The sequence below is a fragment of the Bufo gargarizans genome, chromosome 3 (assembly GCF_014858855.1).
Source record: "Bufo gargarizans isolate SCDJY-AF-19 chromosome 3, ASM1485885v1, whole genome shotgun sequence".
Classification (NCBI taxonomy): Eukaryota; Metazoa; Chordata; class Amphibia; order Anura; family Bufonidae; genus Bufo; species Bufo gargarizans.
The window spans coordinates 421,059,989-421,083,643 of record NC_058082.1 but is presented as its reverse complement, the minus strand read 5'-3'; the positions used below and the strand labels follow the sequence as shown (position 1 = coordinate 421,083,643).

Here is a 23,655-nt window from a genome sequence, read left to right as displayed (position 1 = left end):
CCTCTGCTCCGCAAAAGATAGTACATATCCTATCTTTCACTCCATCTTGCGGATTGCGAGCCAATTGAACTCAGTGGGTCCACACCGCGATGCAGCGAGCACACAGCCAGTGCTGTGTTTTGCGGACAAAAGTACAGTGTGTGTTGGTACAGTGTGTGTAGAACATCTGTATGATGTATTAATTAGCATGATGCCACACTCATGTTGACTGAAACTGGTTTCTGTAATTGTACGGCGCTCTGTTCCTTAGCATAACCTCTGATGGAGGGACACGTGACCAGAACTATCCATGAGTAGCCTCCATTGAGTGCATCTGCAGTGTTATTCAGTATAGGCTGCTGAAGGACAGGTATGGTCCCATGCCCCACCTTTAGCGGTCATAATAAGGACTGCAGTGCTGTACAATTAGAGAATCCAGTTGCAATCAATAAGTGCGCGGCATTATGTTAATTAACACATCATCAAAGGCAGCACCAAAAATCTGTCCCAAAAAGTGGTGTAATTTTGCGCATCTAGGGTTTCTATACTTTTTTCCCACATGCTCCATAAGGAGGGGAGGCTTCTCAGGAAGGGTGTGGAGTCTAGGATGCGCAATTAGGTGCCAACATTTCAGTGCAATTGTGGCATAAAAATCTTTCTCAAAGTAAGGGCTCATGCACACATGTGATCCACAAAACACAGATCTGCAAAAAAAAATAAAAAATGGATGGCATCCGTGTGACGTCAAAAAAGAACATGTCACTTCCCTCAAAAAAATAGAACGTGTCCTATTATTGTACACATAACGGACAAGGATAGGACTGTTCTATCAGGGGCCAGCTGTTCCGTTCTGCAAAATGCGGAATGTACACGGATGTCATCCATATTTTTTGTGAATCCGTGTTTTGCAGACCGCAAAATACATAGTTGCGTGTATGAGCCCTAAGCCAGAGAAGGATAAAGTCAGAGGAAAGTGTCTATTCCTGCACCACATTTATCTTTTAGCCTGAGCCCCTGTAATACATCTGGTGCAGGTCTAGACAGCTGGTCTAAGTTTACACCATCTTTAAGATTAGTAAATCTGGGCCAATATATCAGTTAGTGGCTTTGTCATGTTTCCAGCATGTGTGAGAATAAGGAAAGAGGAGCCAACCCTTTAACAACTACACTTTAATCTAATTTCAGGCTAAGTAATGACTGTTCAGCCTAGTCTAGCCTTATAAATCACACTATGTGACGGTAATAACAGGTACAGCATGTCAAACTGCACGGTGAAACTTCTACAGTGTTTGGTATAATCTCTTAATGGATCAAAATGTCCTCTTACATAAAGATTGATTAAAGCAAGCTCTTTAGCCCCCCCCCCCCCCCACAAAAAAGCGTATTAGTGGTCACTAGGGGGTTAAATGGACTGTGCCAATGACTATGCCTCTATCAGAAAAGTGGTGAAAATGGGTCACTACTCTTGAGATTTGCTTTGTCCCCCCGATCCTGTTTGTATAGGTTTTCACAGTGTTCTCTGGTTTTCTATCAAAGTCTGTATACTTGTAGGTTCACTAAATTCCTATGAAATTGGTATAGCCCATATAATGCCAACGCTGTGGAATATGTTGGGTTATGTGGGCTGCACCAAGTGAATCTTGTAACAATTGGCTCTTTAGAAGGATACATTATGTCTTATGAAGGATATTCTGACATTGTTATATATGCCCCTGATTTAATTGGTCGAATGATAATTTTAAGATGTGCCCTTCAGGATAATTTACCTAGATGTGCCCTTCAAGATAATTTACCTAGATGTGCCCTTCAAGATAATTTACCTAGCAATAAGGCTCCTTCCAAGTGTCTGCCTATGGTTTGATTTAGCATAAAAGATTTTATCTGCCAATCTAATTGCTCTTTCTAAAAGTGATAAAGAAGATTCAAATCTTTGCTGTCATCTGCTAAAGAATCAGTCCGTACTTTGCCAAATTAGGCTTCATAACTATGACCTGCAGTAAAATGTATATTTCTAAATTGACATGTAATATCTCTAAGTGATTAAAAATATTAAATGGATCTGCATTAATGAACAGTATAAAAGATATCAGTGGCGGGTTCGTTGGACCTATAACTTAGCCACCATACATCATCTCATTAAGGAGCATCCCCAATTAATTTCCATGATCTCATCTGAGATTACGAGATGTTACTTAGCGTGTAATGAGAAGGATGAGCAGGTCTGACTTATGGTTATCCATTAGTGTTTGTTGAAGTTATAGATGACACTCGACCCTGTATCTTTTCTATCACACTCTACAGAAATTAGTCCCCAACCATTATAGTCAATCTCGTGATAGGACAGGTTACAAAGCATCCTTTTAGAATGATTAAGATAAGGCAAAGTGAGCGCCGTCATTGTGCAGCCAATCCTTGATATTAAAGATACGGTGGCATATGTAATACAGTAATGCTAAGTTATTGGATTTCGTTCTGGAAAAAGATTTAGTAATGAATTTGTGGGTAGTAATAATTTGATGAACATTAAAATGTTGAATGTCCATAGTGGAGACACTGAGAAACTCATGAGATGAGAGATGTCCAGATGATAGCACTTATGCGTTATAGTAGTGTATATATATATAGGTAGGTGCACATGTGCTTTATTCAAAATTCTGATATCCTCGGGATATGAAATCATCAGAGACAGTCCATGGAAAGGTGCAGAAAGACACACACGCACATTGGGGAGAAAGTATTAAAGGGGTTGTCCAGTTTCAGGAGTAAAACCAGACAGCTCTTGAGATCAGCCTGTAATAAAGAATTGATAAGTGTACTTATCTAGAAGATCCCGCGCTGTCAGTCCAGTTCTCCCAGCAGCGCTCTATTTACCTGGCTGCAGCGGTGAGGTCATGTCAACAACACATGACCACTGTAGCCAATCACTGGCCTCGTTTGTCCACCACTGAGGACAATGATTGGCACTAGAGTGGCAACACAGAATCTGCTAGGTAAGTACTTACCAGTTCTTCATTGCAGGCTGATACCAAGGGTTGTCTTATTTTGGCATAGACTTCTCATGTAATTGTGCCAGTTTTCTGGTGCACATGATATGGACTTACATGAGTTACGGTAAGCCAGGGAGACCCCACCTGTGGCCCATCTCCTCCCACCCCCAACTTTTGTAGAGTGGCAGAGAAATCCAAGTTTGGGTGCAAAATGGAACTTGTGATAAAATTTTAGAATTATTTTCTATGCAAGATGTACCTGCTTAATACATTAATACATTAACCCCATTGACGGATCCAATAAGCTGTAAGGGGGATGCTTCTGCATAGAACTCCTTACAAAATATTGTGCTTGTACTGACCCGAGTGGTGTGCATCTGAACTGTAAAGACACATCAATCCGCATTGCAAAATTGTAGTGCATGCAAGTGAAAAGGTCTGCATCCGTGATGCAGTGCACAAATTGCCAGTGCCCGTATATAGCGGGCCTCAAAATGGGCATGGCCGGGCAACAGCCGTGTGCATGAGCTCATATACCGTGAGTTGCTCTGTTAGCGTCACAGAGACTCCTATTCTTGTCCGTGATTGTGGACAAGAATAGCACATGCTCTATATTTTTTTGTGGGGTCATGGAACGGAACAACAGATGCGGACTGCACACGATGTGCTGTCAGCATCTTTTGCGGCCCCATTGAAATAAATGGGTCCACACCTGTTCTGCAAAATTGCAACACGGCTGCCGTTCCATTCATATGTTCATGTGAATGAGCCCTTAAGCTGTGTCCAGTCCTTGAAACCATCAAACTCTCTGTCCAGTTGTGAATGTAGCAGCCAAGCTCTATGCCATCGTCTGTATCCATTATGCCTGTTGCCCCAATTAGAGTACAGTTCTGTAACTTAGAACCCTTATATGTCTGCCTCAATTATTGTGCCATGGTTGAGTATGGCACCATGTCAGGGTCAAGGGCCACACCCAAAAACGTATCCTCTTAGGCTGGGTTCACACGGGCGTTGCGGGAAAAGGTGCGGGTGCGTTGCGGGAACATGCGCGATTTTACCGCGCGAGTGCAAAACATTGTAATGCGTTTTGCACGCTCGTGAGAAAAATCAGCATGTTTGGTACCCAATCATTGTTGTGTAGATTGTATTATTTTCCGTTATAACATGGTTATAAGCGAAAACAATAGCATTCTTAATACAGAATGCATAGTACAATAGCGCTGGAGGGGTTAAAAAAATAATAATAATAATTTAACTCACCTTAATCCACTTTCTTGCACAGCCGGCATCTCTTCTGTCTTCTTCGTTGCTCTGTACAGGAAAAGGACCTGTCACTCCGGTCATCACATGATCTTTTACCATGGTATTGTACTATGCTTGCGGATGCTTGCGATTTTCACTCAGCCCCATTCACTTCTATGGGGCCTGCAGTTGCGTGATAAACGCACAATATAGAGCATGCTGCTATTTTCACGCAACGAATAAGAGATGCATGAAAATAACAGATCATGTGCACAGCCCCATAGAAATGAATGTGTCCGGATTCAGTGCGGGTCCAATGCGTTCACCTCCCGCATTGCATCCGCGTAGAAATCTCGCCCGTGTGAACTACGTTCACACTGGCGTTTTGGTTTCCGTTTGTGAGATCCATTTCAGGGCTCTCAGAAGCAGTCCAAAACGGATCAGTTTTGCTCTAATGCGTTGTGAATGGAAAATCATCCATTCAGACAGAAGGCATCAGTTTGTCTCCTTCCGTCTACATTCCACTCAATGTAAGTCAATGGGGACGGATCCGTTTTCACTGACACAATAGAAAACAGATCTGCCCCCCATTGACTTTTAATGGTGTTCAAGACAGATCCGTTTTGGCAATGTTAAAGATAATACAAACTGGTCCGTTCTGAACAGATGCATGTGGTTGTATTATCGGTGCGGATCTGTCTGTGCTGATCCATGACAGATCCGTACCAAACGCGAGTGTGAAAGTAGCCTTACAAAGTACAAAGCTGTCATGCAATGACATGGAGTGTCCTATAGAGACCCGACCACATTATTATTTTAGTCACTTTGACAGTACTTCCAGTTCTTATTTTGGATTTTTTCAGTAGACATACTTGCAATTGTCATTAGTTTTAAGTGCAATTATTATCCTCCATCATTTACAAGCCTTGGGGGTTACTGAGCCTTTCACCCACATTCTTCTTGTAAAGAACAGGACTCTATTACTGTTGTCAGCCTGAAGTTTTCATTCACCGTTTTAATGGTCATTGGTGAACTATTGACTTTTGGATATACATGCAGAGGACATGGTGATCAATATACATACAGAACAAGCAATTGATTTCTTGGACTTGAATCTGTCTTTTCTTTAGTACCATCAGTAACTGACAATGAAATGGAAAATTTCTCCCACCCTACTTTTCAGATGCTTTCTTTCACTCAGGATTTACCATTGTACTTGCCTCAGAGTCAGACATTTTGCCGTTGCATGGTAATGCAAGGTATGGCAGATGCAGTATAGAGGCAAAGTACACAGTTCTTAAATCAAACAGCAGTGTTTATTCACACATTGGTGTATAACAAAATGCAGATAAGGTGTATCACAAAACTCAGGTGGCTTGGTGTTTGTTCACACACAAGGAAAGTCAATAAACAATATTGGGTGTTAGTTCACACCCTGTTAGCAGTTCAGCCTCATCAAGTCCATAGGCGGCCTGTTCGCCTTAAGAGGGGCCTGAGTCCTCCAGCCCGGCTCAAACCTCAAATCCCAGCACAGCCCTCAGTTCACAGCACACAGACTCCTGAGCTCCACTGTCACAGGGAGGTAAATCCACCACACCTGGCAGGGCTGGCTGTTTTTTATGCCTGGCAAAACCCGGCCTGGAACCTGGGGAGTAGTCGCCCACCCAGCACTTTGACTACTCCCAGTAAGAGCCGTCCCGGATCAGCTATGACAGCCATACTAAATCTCACGGTGTCAATTAGCAATAGCTGCTGCTGACACATCAAAATACTGGATCTTACTTCACCAAGGCCAGGAACCTCGGTGACACATATCTTCGGGGGTTAACATACCTGAGGGGGTGAATACCTGCCATAAAGTATACACAAGGTATCCGCATTTCCCTGCAACTGGCCTGCCCTGTGTTCCACGAACTTAAAGTTCTGTAAGGACAGGAACCACCTGGTGACTCGTCATTTCTCTTTTTGGCCTTGCTCATCCACTTGAGAGGAGAGTGGTCAGTCACCAGGTGGAACTTTCTCCCCAACAAATAGTAGCGGAGAGACTCAAGTGCCCACTTGATAGCCAGGCACTCTCTCTCCACTATACTATACCTGCTTTCGGCTGGGGAGAGCTTCTGACTTAAAAAGACAAACGGGATGCTCCTCCCCGTTGACTTCCTGAGAGAGTACAGCACCAAGGCCTACTTTGGAGGCATCTGTCTGTACCACGAACTCCCTATCGAAGTTGGATGTCACTAAAACCGGTGACCCACACAGGGCCGACTTCAAAGTGGAAAAAGCCTTGTCCGCCCGCTCATCCCAGCGAACCATCACTGATTTTTGTCCCTTCAAGAGCTCTGTCAAGGGCGTGGCTATAGTGGGGAACAACTCTTATGTAATAGCCTATCATTCCTAGGAACGACTTTACTTGTTTAGTGGTGACAGGTTGGGGCCAATTTCTTATCGCCTCTATTTTGTTTACTTGGGGTTTGATCACTCCGCGCCCAATGACATACCCCAGGTATTTTGTCTCCTCTAACCCTTATGCGCGTTTTTTGGGGGTTAGCGGTTGCAGTAGCTTTTCAAAGGGAGTCTACTGCAGCCTTCAGTTTGGGCAGGTGACTTTCCCAGTCGGTACTGTGGATGACAATATTGTCCAGGTAAGCCAAAGCGTACCAATGATGTGGTCACAGCACAATGTCCATTAGCCTTTGAAAAGTGGCGGGAGCGCCATGCAGACCAAAGGGTAATACCTTATACTGGTACAGCCCCTCCGGTGTGATGAAGGCCATTTATTCTTTGGCAGCTTCCGTTAAAGGGAGTCTGTCACCTCCATATGGCCAGCTACAGTGCTTGCATGGCTCTGTAGCACACCTATAAAGGATTGTAACGGTACCTTTGTTCTTTTCTTTAGACTTGCACCAGCAGGAAAAAAGAAGTTTAATTCATATGCAAATGAGCACTCGCAAGTGCCCAGGGGCGGCGTTCAGTCTGTAGGTGCCCAGGCTGCCCTGCCTTCTTCTCACTTTACTCCTCCCCAGTCTCTGCCTTTACCCGCCCTCCAAGTCTCTTGCCTCATCGATAGGGCAAAGGCAGAGGCTGGGGAGGAGTAAAGTGAGAAGAAGGCAAAGCTGCCTGGGCATCTAAACACTGAACGCCGCCCCTGGGCACTTGTGAGTGCTCATTTGCATATGAATTAAACTTAGTTTTTCCTGCTGGTGCAAGTCTAAAGAAAAGAACAAAGGTACCGTTACAATCCTTTATAGGTGTGCTACAGAGCCATGTAAGCACTGTATATGGCCATATGGAGGTGACAGACTCCCTTTAAGGGTACAGACCAGCTTTTTAGCTTCCAATATTTATGCTACTTGCCTACATATCCTCATTTTAAAACAAAATTAATGTTTTTATTTATTTATTTAATTACTCACGATCTATGGTGCATACCTGATGGTCTACAATGGGGATAATTAGGCAAGCATCATAAACAACTGACAGAACTGAAACATTTGCAAGAAAATTATATACAGTTTTGCAGTTAGATAGTTTTTTACTTACATTTTTATTGAGTTTTCAAAGATGTAGAAATGTACCATATTCCTGATACCAAGATTGACACCAGGTGTGTCTGGGGGGACAGGATGGTTGTCAACAGAAAGAACATTCAGACACCAATTATCTGAGATATCTGGCCGCCATAAGACTGGACAACATTTTGAACTATTGAAGACTTTTTTCCCACAATTTACCAGAAAATGAGTCTTTAACGACTCTAATCTTAAAAAGGTTTTACAGTCGGTGATGAAATAGAAGAGGGTTAGAATGGCTTTAAAAAAAAAAGATCATACTCACCTACCTGTTCCCCAACCCCTCCAATCCCCAAGCTTCCTGTAGCCCCTTCCTGTCTGTAGTCCTTTGGTCCCTTGTGGCACAGGAAACATAAGCGGGACCAGGCAGTAGAGGCCACCAGGGAGGCAATGGGGCAGGGGATCAAGGTTGGCAGTGCTTTTTAATTTTTTAAACCATTCTGACCCTTTAAAAATCCATCTGAGATGCTGTAAGAGAGGACACATTATATCTTATGTAGTATGGCTTTCTCTGCAGACAGGTCAACATGAATCACATAGCCACATCCATGGCACCTTGCTGGGGGCATTTTAGTGGAAGAAATAGCTCCCACTGATATGTTACAATTTCAGCATCTAACAAATTATTTCATTTAAATTGATCTCCATGATGTTCTTAATGGTCAAAACATACACTGAAGAGGTTCTTGTTCATAATTAGAAAAGGGCTTTTCCATGTTACATGTCTCACCAACAGCTATGTTCAGGTTCCAATCCTACTCCTTTCTAGGAGGAAAAGGAAGAATCCCACAATATCCAGATTTTCCAAGTTATTACTATCACCCACACTTCTGATCGTCCACGATCCATGAGCCGACCCTACTGTATTGTATGAGCTCTTAAATCATATGCAGCCAGCAGCTCTTTGTGACTGAGAACTGTGCAAAAACTACACATTTCTATTGTCCTGGTCTCATATACATGTTGTCAGCAAAAAACTGAAACACTGTAATTGAATTGAACATTGAATACTGCTTATTAGGCTTCCAGTTCTTCTTACTCGTGAGAATAAGTTTACGCTTTCAGAATTTAAACGACATTTCTTACTGGTGGCTCAAACACTGAAAATTACGAACTTGAAATTGTAAAACATGGTTCATTACTTTCTAATACCCTGCTGCTGCTACTCCTGTTTACTAAAGTTTTGTTCAATGTACGATCTGCCATATTTTGATTCCTAATAAATATGAGCACCTATAGAAGTCTTCCAGGTCCCCATGTGTTATACTATTGCCTCTTGTTGATCCCATTTCTAACCATACCTGCTTTGTCTCTATTATATTTAGTCTACTGCAAATTTGTATTTGGCACTGAAGCACCAGTTGGAGACTATTTTACTTGTATTCTTCATTTTGACATCCATAGTAAATCTAGATCAATAACAGGAAACATATTGTACATCCAGATGTGTGGTCTAGTGCAGGACATGTTCAGTTGCCAGCCACACTGAGAATTTGTCCACTTCTTAAGCTGCTTTTAATACGGCATCTATCACCCCAGGCTACTCATAGTCAGGGTATGCCGCAACAGATGGGTGAAAAACCATCCAGAGACAAGAGAACAAATGAACTGAATGAATGTGTTGTGCTCCGATGAAATGTATGCCACTTAAGAGTTTAATGCCATGAAAATGTATTTCAAATTAAAAAGATGAAACTAGCAGGACACCATCTAAATACTAGAAAACGAAGAGACAAAGTATTTATAAAACTGTGACAGATAATGTGTATGCTGCCCTACACCAAAATTATACTCCACCATATCTCAAGCTGAATGTGCTGCTTTTTCTTTCCTCCACTTCAAAGTTCAACAGGTTTCTTGCATAATGTATACTACAATGTACAGTGTGTGTAATGGAGGCATGGATGGAGTAGCTTGGGGCAAGACTGCTCTGACATCCCTTGATATCATTGAAAGGATTATCACTATACAAAAGTTCAATAAGGCAAATTTATTTAGACATAAATGTAACACTACATATGGCTGAACCTTTATGGTGGACACTACAATGAAGCCTTCATATTTGCAGCGATTGCAAAAGAGTATATACATGAGGCTAGACACTGTATTGTAACTATATATCAGATCTCTATTAAGAAGATTAGCTTGGAGGTTACATAGTTACATATAGTTAATACGGTTGAAAAGAGAAAAAAAAGTTTAACCAAGGGATAGGTGGGGACATGAATCCCAGAAGGAAGTGAGACTCGGGTCTTCAGAACAAAGAGTGAAACATTTTGTGCATTTTGCTAAATGGCAGATCCTTTTTAGAAAAGGAAAAGTGTATGCTTACTTTTGAGATGTTATAGTTATAGGAAAAATGTGAAGGTGTAAATTTACAAAAATATGGTCAAAAATCATTTTATAAGAAGCATGTAAATGGTTAAAATAAGTTCAGAAAACAGAACAGTAAATAGATCCATTTCATTACAACTACACTTCTTAATTTCTGTTACTTCTGAGTTGCTACCTTCACGTCAGTGACTATGACTTTGAAAACCGTAGCTATTTACTATGTTATAGCCATCACTTACAATGGATTTCATAAATACTTTACAAACTGCACTGAAGTATTTTTATAGAGCAGTGGCCAACATTCAACAAATGCTTTAGGCCTTCACTGAATGAATAATACAATAAGCTCTGAATGGATGTAATAGCCGTTGTTATCCATTCCTTTACTAAATGGTTATCTGTGCCATAAGACCAAAGAGTAATAGACGTTCTTGTACAGAATACAGAGGAAGGCAAATAAAATTTGCAAATCTGACTTGAACTTTTCAAAAAGTTCTGATTCTACCGAACCCGGATTTAGGGTCATTTGATTTAGGAGCATCATGGCAAGAGAGAAAGCGAGGAAGAGACTTTTCCAGGCAATCAGAAAACTTTCTGAATACATTTGACCTAATCATATCGGACGGTTGATTCAGCTATTGTACCAATATAGTATTTTAAGAAATGTGCTTATCTCTAGAAGGCAATGTATTCATTGAGGTTAATATGACCATAACTTTCCTCACCACTGCAACCTAAACTGAGCATCTTTTAGACAAGTGTTATGAGGTCAAAAGTCAGGACGCCTGTATTCTAGCCGCGGTGTTACTCTTTTATCTGTACCTTTATTTGCAACTTCTTCTTGTGCTTTATTTTATCTTTGTTCAATGATCTGCCTAGTTTAAGGCCTACTCAATACATACTTGTAGTTTATATGGAAGATGTTAGGGAGATAGCTCCTATTGTCCTATGAACCCATCAATCCCACAAAACTACTTTTTTCTTATGCTATATTGTGAATTTGCAGACTTCCCATCTCCTATGGATCCCAGCACCCTGCAGACCATTTATAATAACTGCACACAGCATCTTCCACTTTTACAGTTGAGAACGGCTACTGAACCAGGTATATAGCAATCTGTTTACTCACTTGGGTGGTACAGTCCTGCATGTCATTTCTTGCAGATGTTCTGGACCTTGTTACTCTCCTGTCATATTATGAAGTCACCCGAACACTAGTTGAGACTTTCATGCAGCACAAACACCATCATATCTGACCTGTGCTACCTTGCAGATGCTTCAGGCCATGCTGAAGATGCTAAGTCTATAGCGTACCTATCAAAGCTCAGCTATAGACTCAGCAGTCTGTGCCTCCTTGCCTCTAGATGTATGTTGCCAAGATATGCATTCCTTTGCACCACCAGTCCTTTAGCCTTCAATCATTTCACAGTGTAGACATTGAAAGACAAAATCTTCTGGCAAACTAAATATGTGCATATGAATAATAATAATAAAAAAGCTAAAGAGATGCTTTATGCCAGTGGTGCACAATAAACCCTACCTGAATTATAAAGACAGGTGCCAATGCAGCAGCGGGTACTTCTGTCGCTCTCTTCACATCACATACAGAAATCTGCAGCGAGGAGGGAGGGTGCAGGTCCAGTGCTGTGGATATATATGTGTGTGTGTGTACCAGGATGCTGCAAGCTGACTGCATCAGTATACGCTCCTCCTTTCTCTCTACTTCTCCCACTCTCTCTCTCTCATTCTCTCCCTCCCTTTTTCCTCAGCCTCTCACTTACTCCCTCCCTCTCTCTCCAGAGTCCTCCCTGAGAGGGAAGGAGCCCAGACACATTGGCAGATGCACAGACTGTGCCAGGTTTCCTTGCATTGGCACATTCTACTGTAGATAAATGTAGATGTTCTCCTGTTGTGTCATCGTATAACCGAGATTAACATATGCTCCATCGCCGCTGCATTACATTACATTGCACAGCAGCAAGTTACTTCATGATGCAGCCCTCAGATGGAGTAGAGCTGCGTCTCTCCGGTGTGGCATGTGCGTTTTTGTCATTGTGATAGCATAGCTAATCTGAAGTTTATAACATAGAAGTGACGGTGAACCTCCTGCATTATCTTTGAGTAGTTTTCCCAGTTTCATTTGAATAAAGCATAATCATTGTAAAATGAAAAGTTATGCAACTTACCAACATAGTTTGTAGTTCTAATCTGCAGTGCTCTATGTTAGACTACAGAGTCGTGGAGCTGTCCTAATGTCTTAAAGGGTTCCTAAACCTGTTGCTAAGAGTGCTCTGCCGCTTCTGCTTTTAACAAGTCTGCTTGGTTTTTTGAGCATGTGGAGTATTGGACACCATATACTCTCTACGGATCCATACTCAACAAGCTCGGAAAGCCGAGTAGAGTTGATGAAAGCCGAAGGGGCAGAGCACTCTGAGCAGCGCTTCTGTAGCTCTATAGTCAAATCTGGAGAACCATCATGTTATATACAGCCCAGCAATGAGACGTGTACTGCTTTTAATGCCAGAGGAGGTTTAGTACTTTGCAGCTATTGAGTCAGCAGAGCATTGGCAAATTGTATGCACCTCAGCACTCTGTAACTTGCGTGACTCCACTCTATGGCCGAGTTGCTGTGGTTTCTAAATGGTGGCATCCTATCAAGCTAACATGCTTGAATTAAAGAGGTTTTCCAGGCTCCTTAACTTGTGGCCATTCCAGGTTACTGTAGCTCAGCTTCCATTCACTTCAATGGCATCTGAGCTGCAATAACCCAGCACGGCCATTTTCTTTGAACAGAGTTGTGCCTCCTGCTCCAGTTCCCATGCTGAGAGTTACAAGGGACAACTGATCAGTGGGGCCGAGGTGTGTCCCAATACTTTTGTCCATACAGTGTATCATATCTTTATATCAAATTATGCAACAACACACGACTCCTATTCCTATATAAGCTGACTCTTTTCCCTTCCATTGCTACATAGCAGCTGATGACATGCATTTATCAGATTTGGTTTTCCACTTGGGGTACCACAGGATGACATCGTTCATGTTCACCTGCAGCTCAGTACATGAATCTTACCTTTACCCGACAGGACCCCCATGGCCACAGTCAAGGCTGCCCAAAGGTCACATTCCAAAACAGGAAAGCCAATGCACTGAATATGGTCCTCCGTGTGCGTACATGATCTGGATCAAGAGCTGCTTGGTGACCACCATGGAGACCCAGGGAAGCACTCTGGCAACAGAGGAAGAAACCTCTTCCAGAACAGGGCTGCGGGGAACCAATAGCTGCATGCAAAATGGGAGGGTTTACAATGCCCAGACCAATTAATACATGTAAATCTGCAGTGTCCCACTGCTATAAGGGATACAAATGTGTGGGAATTATAGTAGTTTCTTTCCTATCTACAGGCAAAAAACTGGTTAATTGGTCCTAGTTGATAGGTGGGCCTCCTCCTCAGAGACAGGATTAGATTGGCTGATGTACTCACATAGAACAGAGACAGTAAGGAGAGAGGAAGCAGCCCTGGGGAAATTATGCAGCCAGCTTGGAAGACAGAGACTCATAACACCTGCCTCTGAGGAAGCATATGAGGATTGATTCTTAAAGTAGAGGAACCTGTAAGGGTAACATAATTTAGTTTGTCATGAAGGGGAACCTCCCCATGGTTGAATCGCATTGTTTATTCAGACTGACGCATGGAGCATTTGGCCTATCTACCACCTTTGCAACCTGTGTAAGATATGCCAGTGGTGGTGGCTGACCTCATGATGTCATAAACTGACCAGACCACTGCCATTTTTCCCTGTAGTGTTAAAGGTCAATCATCCCCTGATCATAGTAATACTTCTGCCAGGCTGAACTCCTAGTACTGCCTATAGTCTTTGACTGTATAGAATGGCCGAAAAAGTGACTACATAAAGCTATATTGAATGTCCTGTGTGCCTCCTTGTGATGAACATCCAAAAATACATAGAAAAGGTACCTTCTAGTTTTTTTTCCGTATCAAACAATATGGCCGATATGCAAAATATATGGTGAAACTGAAAATCTTTCGGGAACTGTTGTCTGGATAATGGGCTGGTCTTCATAAAGAGGTGGTCATTTGGAGATTTCTCTGTAAAATCTATATAATCTAAGGCTAGTTTCACACTAGCGGCAAGGAACGCCGGTGGGTGTACAGGCTGTCTGATCCGTGCTGCCGCTAGTGCCCGCGGACTACCACTCCGGCCCAATGCACTAGCAGCAGCACGGATCCAACAGGCTGTTCACTCGCCGGAATAGCCTGTGGGAGTTCCTTGCTGCTAGTGTGAAAGTGCCCTAAGTCTTATTAATACAGCAAAAAAACATATTTGTACAGCTTCAATGATTTGTCACTATTCCTTGAACTTGTGTTCTGGTATTTTGCAGGTTTTCGAAGTTATGTAATGACTATTGCTATGCCAATGATATGGAGGTGTAGTTGTTATTACCGTATGTCTCATGAATTTGCTCAGCAATGAAGTGCACACTTGAATTACAGCCAAATCTAATAATACATCATCAGCACAAACATCTATCCTGTTGTGAATGTGTTTTCTACAACATATCAGTGTGGTTAATCTACATTAAAGGGGTTTTCTGAGACTTTATAACTGATGACCTATCCTCAGGACAGGTCATCAGTATCTTTTCAGTGGGGGTCTGACCCCCCTGATAAGCTGTTTGAGAAGGCACTGCAGCTCGCAGTAGCGCAATGGCCTTCTCTTAGCATTTCCTATGCCAATCACGACATATTCATCGGTCACATGGCGTAGGCACAGCCCATATAAGTGAATGGGTCTGAGCGTGATACTATGTACGACGCTGTGCTTGGTGAGCACGGAGAAGGCCGCGGCGCTAACAGGAACGCCGATGCCTTCTCAAACAGATGATAAGTGGCGGTACTAGGTGTCGGACTCCCACCGATCAAATACTGATGACCTATCAAGCGGATAGGTCATCAGTTATAAAATCTTGGAAAACAATTTTTTATTAATTTTGAGAAGACATACTTGTCAAAAGATCAGGGAATGAAATACATCAAGGAAAATGTAACATCAAATGATTATCCTATGACAAAGAAGAAACAAGTAATTGTCTGGAAACACAGTTGTCATACCAAGAAGATATCAAGACAACAATCTTAAAAGCGTGTCAAGAGAGGTGCACGGGTACATACCATAATGTTAACTACAATACTTTATGTAAAGTGCCTATAAGACTTCCAAAGAGTCCAGATTGAGAGGAAAATATTTCTAGAATGGAGTTCCCAATGTGAGATCTCTTCCAAACGGTAAAACTGGTCTACCTTGTTGATCCAATGGTCAACGTTGTGTACACCGGAAGAGCGCCAGAATGTAGGTATTAATAGGCGGACGGCCGAGATTAAGAAGAGAGGGATGCTTTATGGGTGTCAACTCCCTGGATGCCAAAGGATAAGAGAGCTATTTCAGGAGAGCAAGGGAAATTTGAAAGGAAAATTTTGTTACTCAGATGAAAGATCTCTTTCCACTAAGCAGCTATAAGAGGGCACTTCCACCATATATGAATGAACGTGCCTCTATCCGATCAGCATCTCCAGGATAGGTCTGGGATGGTAGAAAAATAAAGAGAGATCTTATTCAGGGTTCTGTACCACCGGGACAAGAATTTGTATCCACTTTCTTGCACACGGACACATTGTGAAATCTCAGCTAGTGAGAATTGCCTCTCTAGCTCTTTCTCCCATTGGCCTATTATAGCTGGTTTGACATCCAGGGAAGGGAGACCCAGTTTATTATACATAGTGAAGATTAGTTTAGAGTGGTATCTAAAAGAAGTCAATAGCCTTTCAAACCAATCCAGGGGATTCTGGGTATTAAAAGATTTAGCCCAACGAGCGACTTCCTTTCTATGGGAGTTGAGGAGTAAACTATGTGAAGGTGGGATACTCAATTTTGACACCAGCACCAACTCTGAAGGGATGCAGCTCTCTGCGTCCAACAGATCAATTATCGAAGTAGGGGAAGATCTGGCCGCAAGAGGACAAGATTCCCTGAGGGCTTTAGGGGTGAGAGAAATTATATCTTCAATTTGGAGAAGAGGGGACTGTATAGCAAAGGGCTTATAAGTGGTAGAGAACCATCCCCATACCTTTGGAAAACCCTTTTAGTTTCAAAAAGCATTTATTTGGATTTTTGCATATCAAAAAGAAAGGCAATTACATGAGAAATTCACGTAACAGGTGACATAACACAAATATGTCTCTTGGGTTTACACATGGAACATAGCACAATAAGCAAAGCATGTTATGGCAGAATAAATAAAAATATATCGATCTGACATACATAAGTTCAGAGGGAAATACTATATCTAACGTCCGGAGAGTGAGGAGAAGCTAGCCAGGGTTCCCAAACCTTCTCAAAGGCAGCATATGTATCAGTGCGAATAGCCGACAGCTTTTCAAATATTAATATTTTATTGACCCTGTCCATAACAGCTTGGAAGGATAATGAATCTGAGCGCCATTTAAAGGCAATGTGAATCCTCGCTGCCAGAAGGATGAATTGGGCAAGTTTGAATTTAGCGTAAGGAAGTTTGTGAGGTTTGTCACCTAATAGACAGAAGGGCACTGTCTTGGGACAGCTACAGTCTAAGACTGATGAAATCAAATGAGTCACCCTATCCCAGAATCGTTTCACTATATGGCAAGACCACCACGTATGAATCATATAACCCACCTCGTCACAGCCCCTAAAACATAGTGGGGATACTTCTGGGTATATACCGTGTAGGCGTGCAGGAACCATGTAAGTCCTATGAAGCACTTTTATGGAGGTCTCGGCTAATGTGGCTTGCCATGAACCCTTCGTAAGAGTTATGGAATAATCTGACCATTTGGAGGGTGTAAGTTCCCGACTCATATCTGCCTCCCAAGCTCTCATGTAAGGCATTTTGTGATCTGGAGGAACTGAGTTGAGTGCGCCATACATTCTGGATAGTAACCCTTGTCTATACAGCGAGAAGTTAATTGTATGTTCAAACGGCGTAAGCTCTACAGGTCGATCAGATGGAAGAATCGCTCTAAAAAAGGAAAGAAATCTGGTTCATGGTGAGGTATTCTCTAATGGGAGGAGAGAACCTCTCTTTAAAATCCGTAATGGAAATCAGTTTGCCTTTAGACATGAACTTAAGCAATGAACACAAATTATTGCTCGCCCACCAATCCAGATTGTGAGATTGAGTACCCGGTAGGAAAGCTGGGTTTCCCAATAGGTATTCTAGTGGTGAGGGCTTGTTCTGCAATGCGAACTTAAACCTGACCGACCTCCACAGCAGTATGGAGTAATATGACAATATAGAGGTGGTGCGTAAAGCCTGAGGGACGGGAGAGGTTGACCATATCAGTGCCTTCCATGTGAAGGGTTTAAAACTGTTAAGTTCCAGCCCAATCCAAAGAGGATGCACACGTGGATCAAGAAGTGTTAAAAACATCTGGGCCAGTCTCGCTGCTCTATAATATTTTACAAAATCATGTACAGATAAGCCCCCTTGGGATCTGTGTCTACATATCGTTACTCTAGATATGCGATGCCGCTTGTTTGCCCAAATAAACCTCAGCACATCTCTCTGCAAGAGATGTGCTGAGATCCCCTATAGGAACTGGTATTGGTAGGGTCCTAAACAGATATAGGAGCCTAGGGAGAATAACCATTTTAATAATGTTTATTCTGCCTATCCAAGATGTCTGTAAGGTCTGCCATGACGTCAAATCCTGACAGATCTTGCGGTAAATAGGTAGGTAATTTAACTTATAAACTGAGTCTAGGCTGTTCGGCATCTGGACACCTAGATAAGAGATGTGCTGAGGTCTGTGCTGGAAGGGAAAACTGTTTAGCAGTGCTGATTTAGTGGAGGTTGGTGTGTTGCAGAAAAGTAGTTCAGATTTGGCATGGTTGATTGCTAGGCCTGAGGCTTTAGTGAAAATGTCTAGGAGCTTTAGAAGGGAGGGAAAATAAACAATGGGCTTAGTGATGGTCAATAGCAGATCGTCTGCAAACAGGTTCAACTTGCATTCTGATCCCCCAATTGAGTATCCCGTTATATCAGGGTGAGCTCTAATATGAGTAGCCAGGGTCTCCATGGCTAAGGAAAATAAAGCTGGGGAAAGTGGGCAGCCTTGCCTAGTACCTCTTTTAATGGGTATAGGGAAGGGTTTTGTGGTGTGGGGAGTTTAAGGAAGGCCTCTGGATTGGAATAGAGGGTTTGGATAGCTGCTAGGAAAGGGCAATTAATACCCATCTTTGAGAGTACCTTATGGAGATAGGTCCAGGTGACAGTATCAAAGGCCTTTTTTAATGTCAAGGGCTAGGAGTGCTAGCAGGGTTTTCAATTTGTTAGAGGAATGTATGATATTTAAAATCTTTCTAATATTATCAGGGGCTTCCCTATTCGGTATAAACCCCGACTTGATCTTTGTGGACAAGTGATGGGAGAAAGTTTTTAAGCCTATTTGCTAATATAGAGGTGAAAATTTTGTTGTCGAGGTTTAGAAGAGATATTGGCCGGTAATTGGACGGTAGTAACGGGTCTCTATTGGGTTTAGGAATAACCGTGATGGACGCTTTTAGGAACTCCTCTGGAGGGGCAGCCCCCTGCATCAGTAGGTTACAGTAATTTGTTATATGAGGTATAATGTTATGGCTAAACTTTTTGTAGTATAACGCAGAGTACCCGTCTGGACCTGGGGCTTTGCCTAATTTCAGGGAGTTGATGGCAAATGTCACTTCCTTAGTGGTAATAGGAGAACTAAGCTCCAATTGAGCCTCAGAAGTCAATGAGGGAAGTCGTATAGAGGCTAGGAAACTATCAATCTGAGTGCTGGAATCACCTACAGGGGCAGAATAAAGGGATCTATAGTATCTTTGGAAGGTTGCATAGATGGTGTCCGGATTAGAGGTATTATGGCCTGTCCTGGTACGTATTTGGAATACATGATTGGTCCTTTGTTTAGCCTTAAGTTGGTTGGCAAGCAACTTGTCTGGTTTGTTCGCATACTTATAATAAAAGGAGTTAGTCCACCAAAGCGCTTTTTCTGTATTATTCGAGAGGACTATATTCAGTTGCTGCTTAACTTCTTTTATTGCTCTAAGTAGGTATAAAGAAGGGGTTCTTTGGTGTGCCCAGACTAGCCTGTTCATTTTGGCCTCTAACCCTATCTGAGCTTGTGTCCTATCCTTCTTCCTCCTGGAGGCAACTCTTATCAACCTACCCCTCATAAAGGCTTTGTGTGTCAGCCAAAGCATCATAGGGTTAACATCAGGTGTATTGTTTTCAGTGAAGAAGTTTGAAAGGTCTTCCTGCAACTGGGAAAATATGGCCGGGTTAGTCAGGAGAGATTCATTTAACCTCCAATGATAAGGTGTAGCAATTTGATGGGGTGTCATAAATTCTGCAATAACTAAATCATGGTCTAACCATGACGACACAACATGTCTGGAATAGGACATGTATGGTAGAAGAAAGGTGGAAGCCAGAATCATGTCAATACGTGTATAGGTCTGGTGAGCTGGTGAGAAATACGTATACCCCCTTTGCGGGCCATTGTGTTCCCTCCACGTGTCAGCTATAGCCAATGATTGCATAACCTGAGTGATCAGTTTCGCCTGAGTTGCCGGGCGTGGCGTTGTAGGGGGAACAGAACGATCTAAAACTGGATGGACCGTAAAATTTAAGTCCCCGCACCATATTAATTTCTGAAACGCGAGTTTCTCAATTACTTTACTGACAGATTCAAAAAATGTGATGGGGTTATCTGTGGGCGCATATGAGTTGACAATGCAGAGAGCTTCCTCTTGGTGGGTCCCAACCAAAATCACATACCTCCCGTTAGGGTCAATACATGTCTGAGTTATAGTATAAGAAAAGGAGTTTCTTAACAATGTTACAACCCCTCGACACTTAGATGCAAAAGAGGAGGAATGGAAGCTAGAGTATTGTGGGTGGAAGTACTTCGGGTGCGACGATGGTGTGAAATGCGTCTCTTGGAGACAGATGACGTCAGGTGTGTGTTTGAGATAAATTGCGAAGGTGGTTTTTCTTTTCCTAGGGGAATTGAAACCCCTTACATTATGAGATAGTAGTTTACACATCATAGCAATATAATGACAGTCTCCCTATGGTGGTGCCACCATCTGTCGCCTACACCCCGATGCACTTCCACCCTGGCCCTCCCCCTCACCTCCAGACATACATTGACCATCGTAGTAGTATTCCCCAAGAGCACAACATCAATACAATGGAACATCATAACAGCCTGAGTGAACAGGCAACATAAAGTGGGTCTACAAAGCCCCATCCTATGAAAAAAAAAATGGCGGGAAAGAGGATACAGCCTAGTAACGGCTAGCAACCCTCTCTCACAACATCCCATATCAGGGACAACATGAAAGTCTCCAAGATCGAGGCCCTATAATAATAAAACTGGCCCGATGTATAGGTTACGGGGATGAAACCAGAGGCCCCGAAGTAGACCTGTGCAGACAAACATTACTGTTACCGCTCTCTAGTCGAGGATAAGTGGAAAGTCAAGTGTTTCTCAGCCTGGTCGGGCCACTGGAGGCTGATGGAACGGTTGTCCAGACCCTTGCCGGCCTCTGTGGCTTCGGCGACGCTGATGGCAAGTCCTGATGGTCGTACTGGATCCCAGCCCGCTTCAGTGCTTCCAGGCCCTCTGCCATAGAACGGATAGTGTGAGGGAGCGAGTTCAGCTGAAAAGATAAGTTGAAGGGAAATCCCCACCGGTATCTGATGTTAGCCTTCTGCAAGGCCTGTGTGACCGGCCTAATTTCTCTGCGCCTACGGAGTGTGGATGGCGCTAGGTCAGCGTAGAGGTGGACTGATTGCGGGAGTCCAGGTAGGTCCGGGTTGTCCCTTGCTGCAGCGAGGACCTTGTCCCTTGTGTCAGGATGGTGGAACTTCAGAATTACATCTCTGGGGAGATCCGGAGTCCGAGGCTTCCCCAAAGACCTATGGACACGATCCATTTTCAGGAAATGTGGTTCCGATTGAGGGAGCAGGGTAGCAAATAAAGCCGACAGAGTGGATTGTAGATCGGTAAACGATTCTGGTAGACCTCTAACTCTTAGGTTACCCCTCCGGGACCTGTTCTCGAGATCTTCAATTTTAAGTTCCAACTCTGCTAGTTGATTGTCATGGGAGTCAATGTCCTCCCGGTCGTGGCCCAAAGCGTCAGACAAATCGTCTGTTCTCATCTCCAAGTCTGAGACTCTGTTACCGAGGTCTTGTATCTGGCGTGTAAAGTCTGAGACAGCTTGGGACAACTTGGTTTTAAATAGTGTCCGGACCCACCCGACTATCTGTTGTTTCTTGGGGCGGATCACCGCCATCTGACGAGGCCGGGCTGGCGGGAGTCGCTGGCGCGTCCGCCATGACAGTCTGCCTGGTCTGTCGGAAGATCTCCGGCAAGGTCTGCGACGAGACTGGGGTGCCCGTAATTCTAGCTTTCCCCTTAGTGCGGGTCATCTTCGGGGACCCCTGCATCAAATTTCAGGTGTGATGGAGCCCAGTAATAGGCGCTAAAGGTAGGGTAATCTCGATGTGCGGAGCGGAGCTCACTGAAGCATGACTGTGAAAACCCTTTTAACCTGAAATACAGGGGGATATTTATCAAGCTGGTTCAAAGGAAAAGTGATTTAGTTGCCCATAGCAACCAACCAGATTTTACCTTTTATTTTTGAAAGGAACCCTGAAAGATGAAAGTTTTCTTTTGCACCAGTTTTGATAAATCTACCTAAGGGTTTTTAGCTAACAGAGGTTTACCCAAAATTGGTACAACTGTAACAAACAGGGTTTTCTGGGTGTTCCCATCCGCATGCTGCTCAAATCATTAAAAGACCAATTCAGCTCTGCTCCATCTGTATAGCTAATTACAGCTATACTAGATATATATATACATTAAGATAATAGAACTGTACAATTAAGATGATACATCACTAGGCCTTGAACTGGTGTTCTCATATCTTGGATGTAATGTATGTAACACCTATTGCTATGATATGGAGGGAGGCCCTGTATAGTGATCACATGGTGTTTCTCAGCAGTGAAGTTCGCCCTTGAATTGTAACTAAATCTTCCTTACCGTGTAACGCATGTAATGTGACATTCAGATTCTCCATCTAAGTGTCTGATTCTTACGCCTGCCAACTTGACTCCTTTATGCAGGCCGCAGACTTATAAGGTTCTTTTCATAATTGTCATGCAACACCAACACTATGAACACAGAATTTTTGGCTCAATGGATAACAAAACAGGGTGCATTTACTAAAGACTGATGTCTCCCACGCCAGTAAAAAGTTAGTTGGAATAAAGTGACAATTAAGAGATGCATGACTCTTGATAAATTTGAGCTGCTTGTGCCGTGTGTTGGAAACTCTCGGATTTTTGTCCAAAATGGCATTTGTAAAAACTTCCGTACAGCTTTAGTAAATGTGCCATGTCTCTACATATCTTGGTAACCACGGGCGAATCTAAATACCCCTCGGTGACTATATGCTAACCTGATGAAGGGGACAGTCTGAGCCCCGAAACGCGTTGTTTTATGCATAATTGCTTATTATGTAAATAAAGAAGATTTACCCACAGAGACATATTGGAACCAGTGATTTTGCGCCTGATCAGAATTTCCTCTTACTATGTCTCTACATATGGTTTTGTGAAAAGACAAAAGATCTGCAGTAGTTGATAGCCCTTAAAAGTTAAGAATCTGTTCTTTAATAAGTAGGCAACATCTGAATATCTTTGGGATATTGCCTAATAACATTCACCTCAGCCTGCTGGTGAATATGATGGAGCTCATGAATCCTATATAGGCATTAAAAAATAACTGCCAGATTGCTGGTGGTGGTGCACAGTGATGGCGTTACCAATGGTGGACTGTACCACCACTTAAACCAACCAATAAAGGCACCCCTGCTTGCCCCAAGCAATTGTCTGAAAAAGACTAAGGGGGGGAGGGGGGGAGTTCAGCTGCACAGGGGCCCAGTAGGGTCCCTTCCAAGTTGTAGTGCAGTTGCAGAAGCACCCAGGTTGCACTGATAAGCTGAGGGTAAAGCTTAGTGGGCAGATGGGGTGGAGTTTAACAAGCGGAGCTTAATGGTACAATGGGATGGAGATTATCAGTGTGGCAGGGCAGAGCTTAGTGGTGTGACCGGGGCGCAGACATAACTTTGCTTGGATCTCCATAAAGGCCAAATTTGACCCTATACGTCTGGACATAGTGGTATTTGTGTAGATATGGCTGATGATACTACTAAAGAAAGAAGCTAAAAGTATGACTTTTACTGCCAAATAAATCATCTGTGTTAATGCCCAGTAGGGCCTAAAGGGTCAATACATGACTCAGAGAGTCAAAGAACACCAACAGACAGAAGTTATACCATATACTGTCACTTTAGGCCCTGAACTAGGAATAATTCATTCTGCTATTAAAACCCCATGATAAGAAAGTGAAAACAGAATGTTTAAGATC

At 42.9% G+C, this 23,655-nt stretch overlaps 1 protein-coding gene across 1 annotated transcript in view; it reads right to left on the bottom strand.

The window, feature by feature from the left end:
* The window catches only part of CNTN2 (contactin 2), a 65,691-nt gene extending 44,177 nt beyond the window's left edge, over positions 1-21,514 (bottom strand). The window contains exons 1-3 of the mRNA XM_044285715.1: positions 20,968-21,514; positions 18,840-18,996; positions 16,894-17,189 (exon numbers count right to left, since the gene is read on the bottom strand). Coding sequence (XP_044141650.1) covers positions 16,894-17,189; positions 18,840-18,996; positions 20,968-21,514 — 1,000 coding nt within the window. The remainder of the gene's footprint in view (positions 1-16,893; positions 17,190-18,839; positions 18,997-20,967) is intronic.
* Between the last annotated feature and the right edge of the window lie 2,141 nt (positions 21,515-23,655).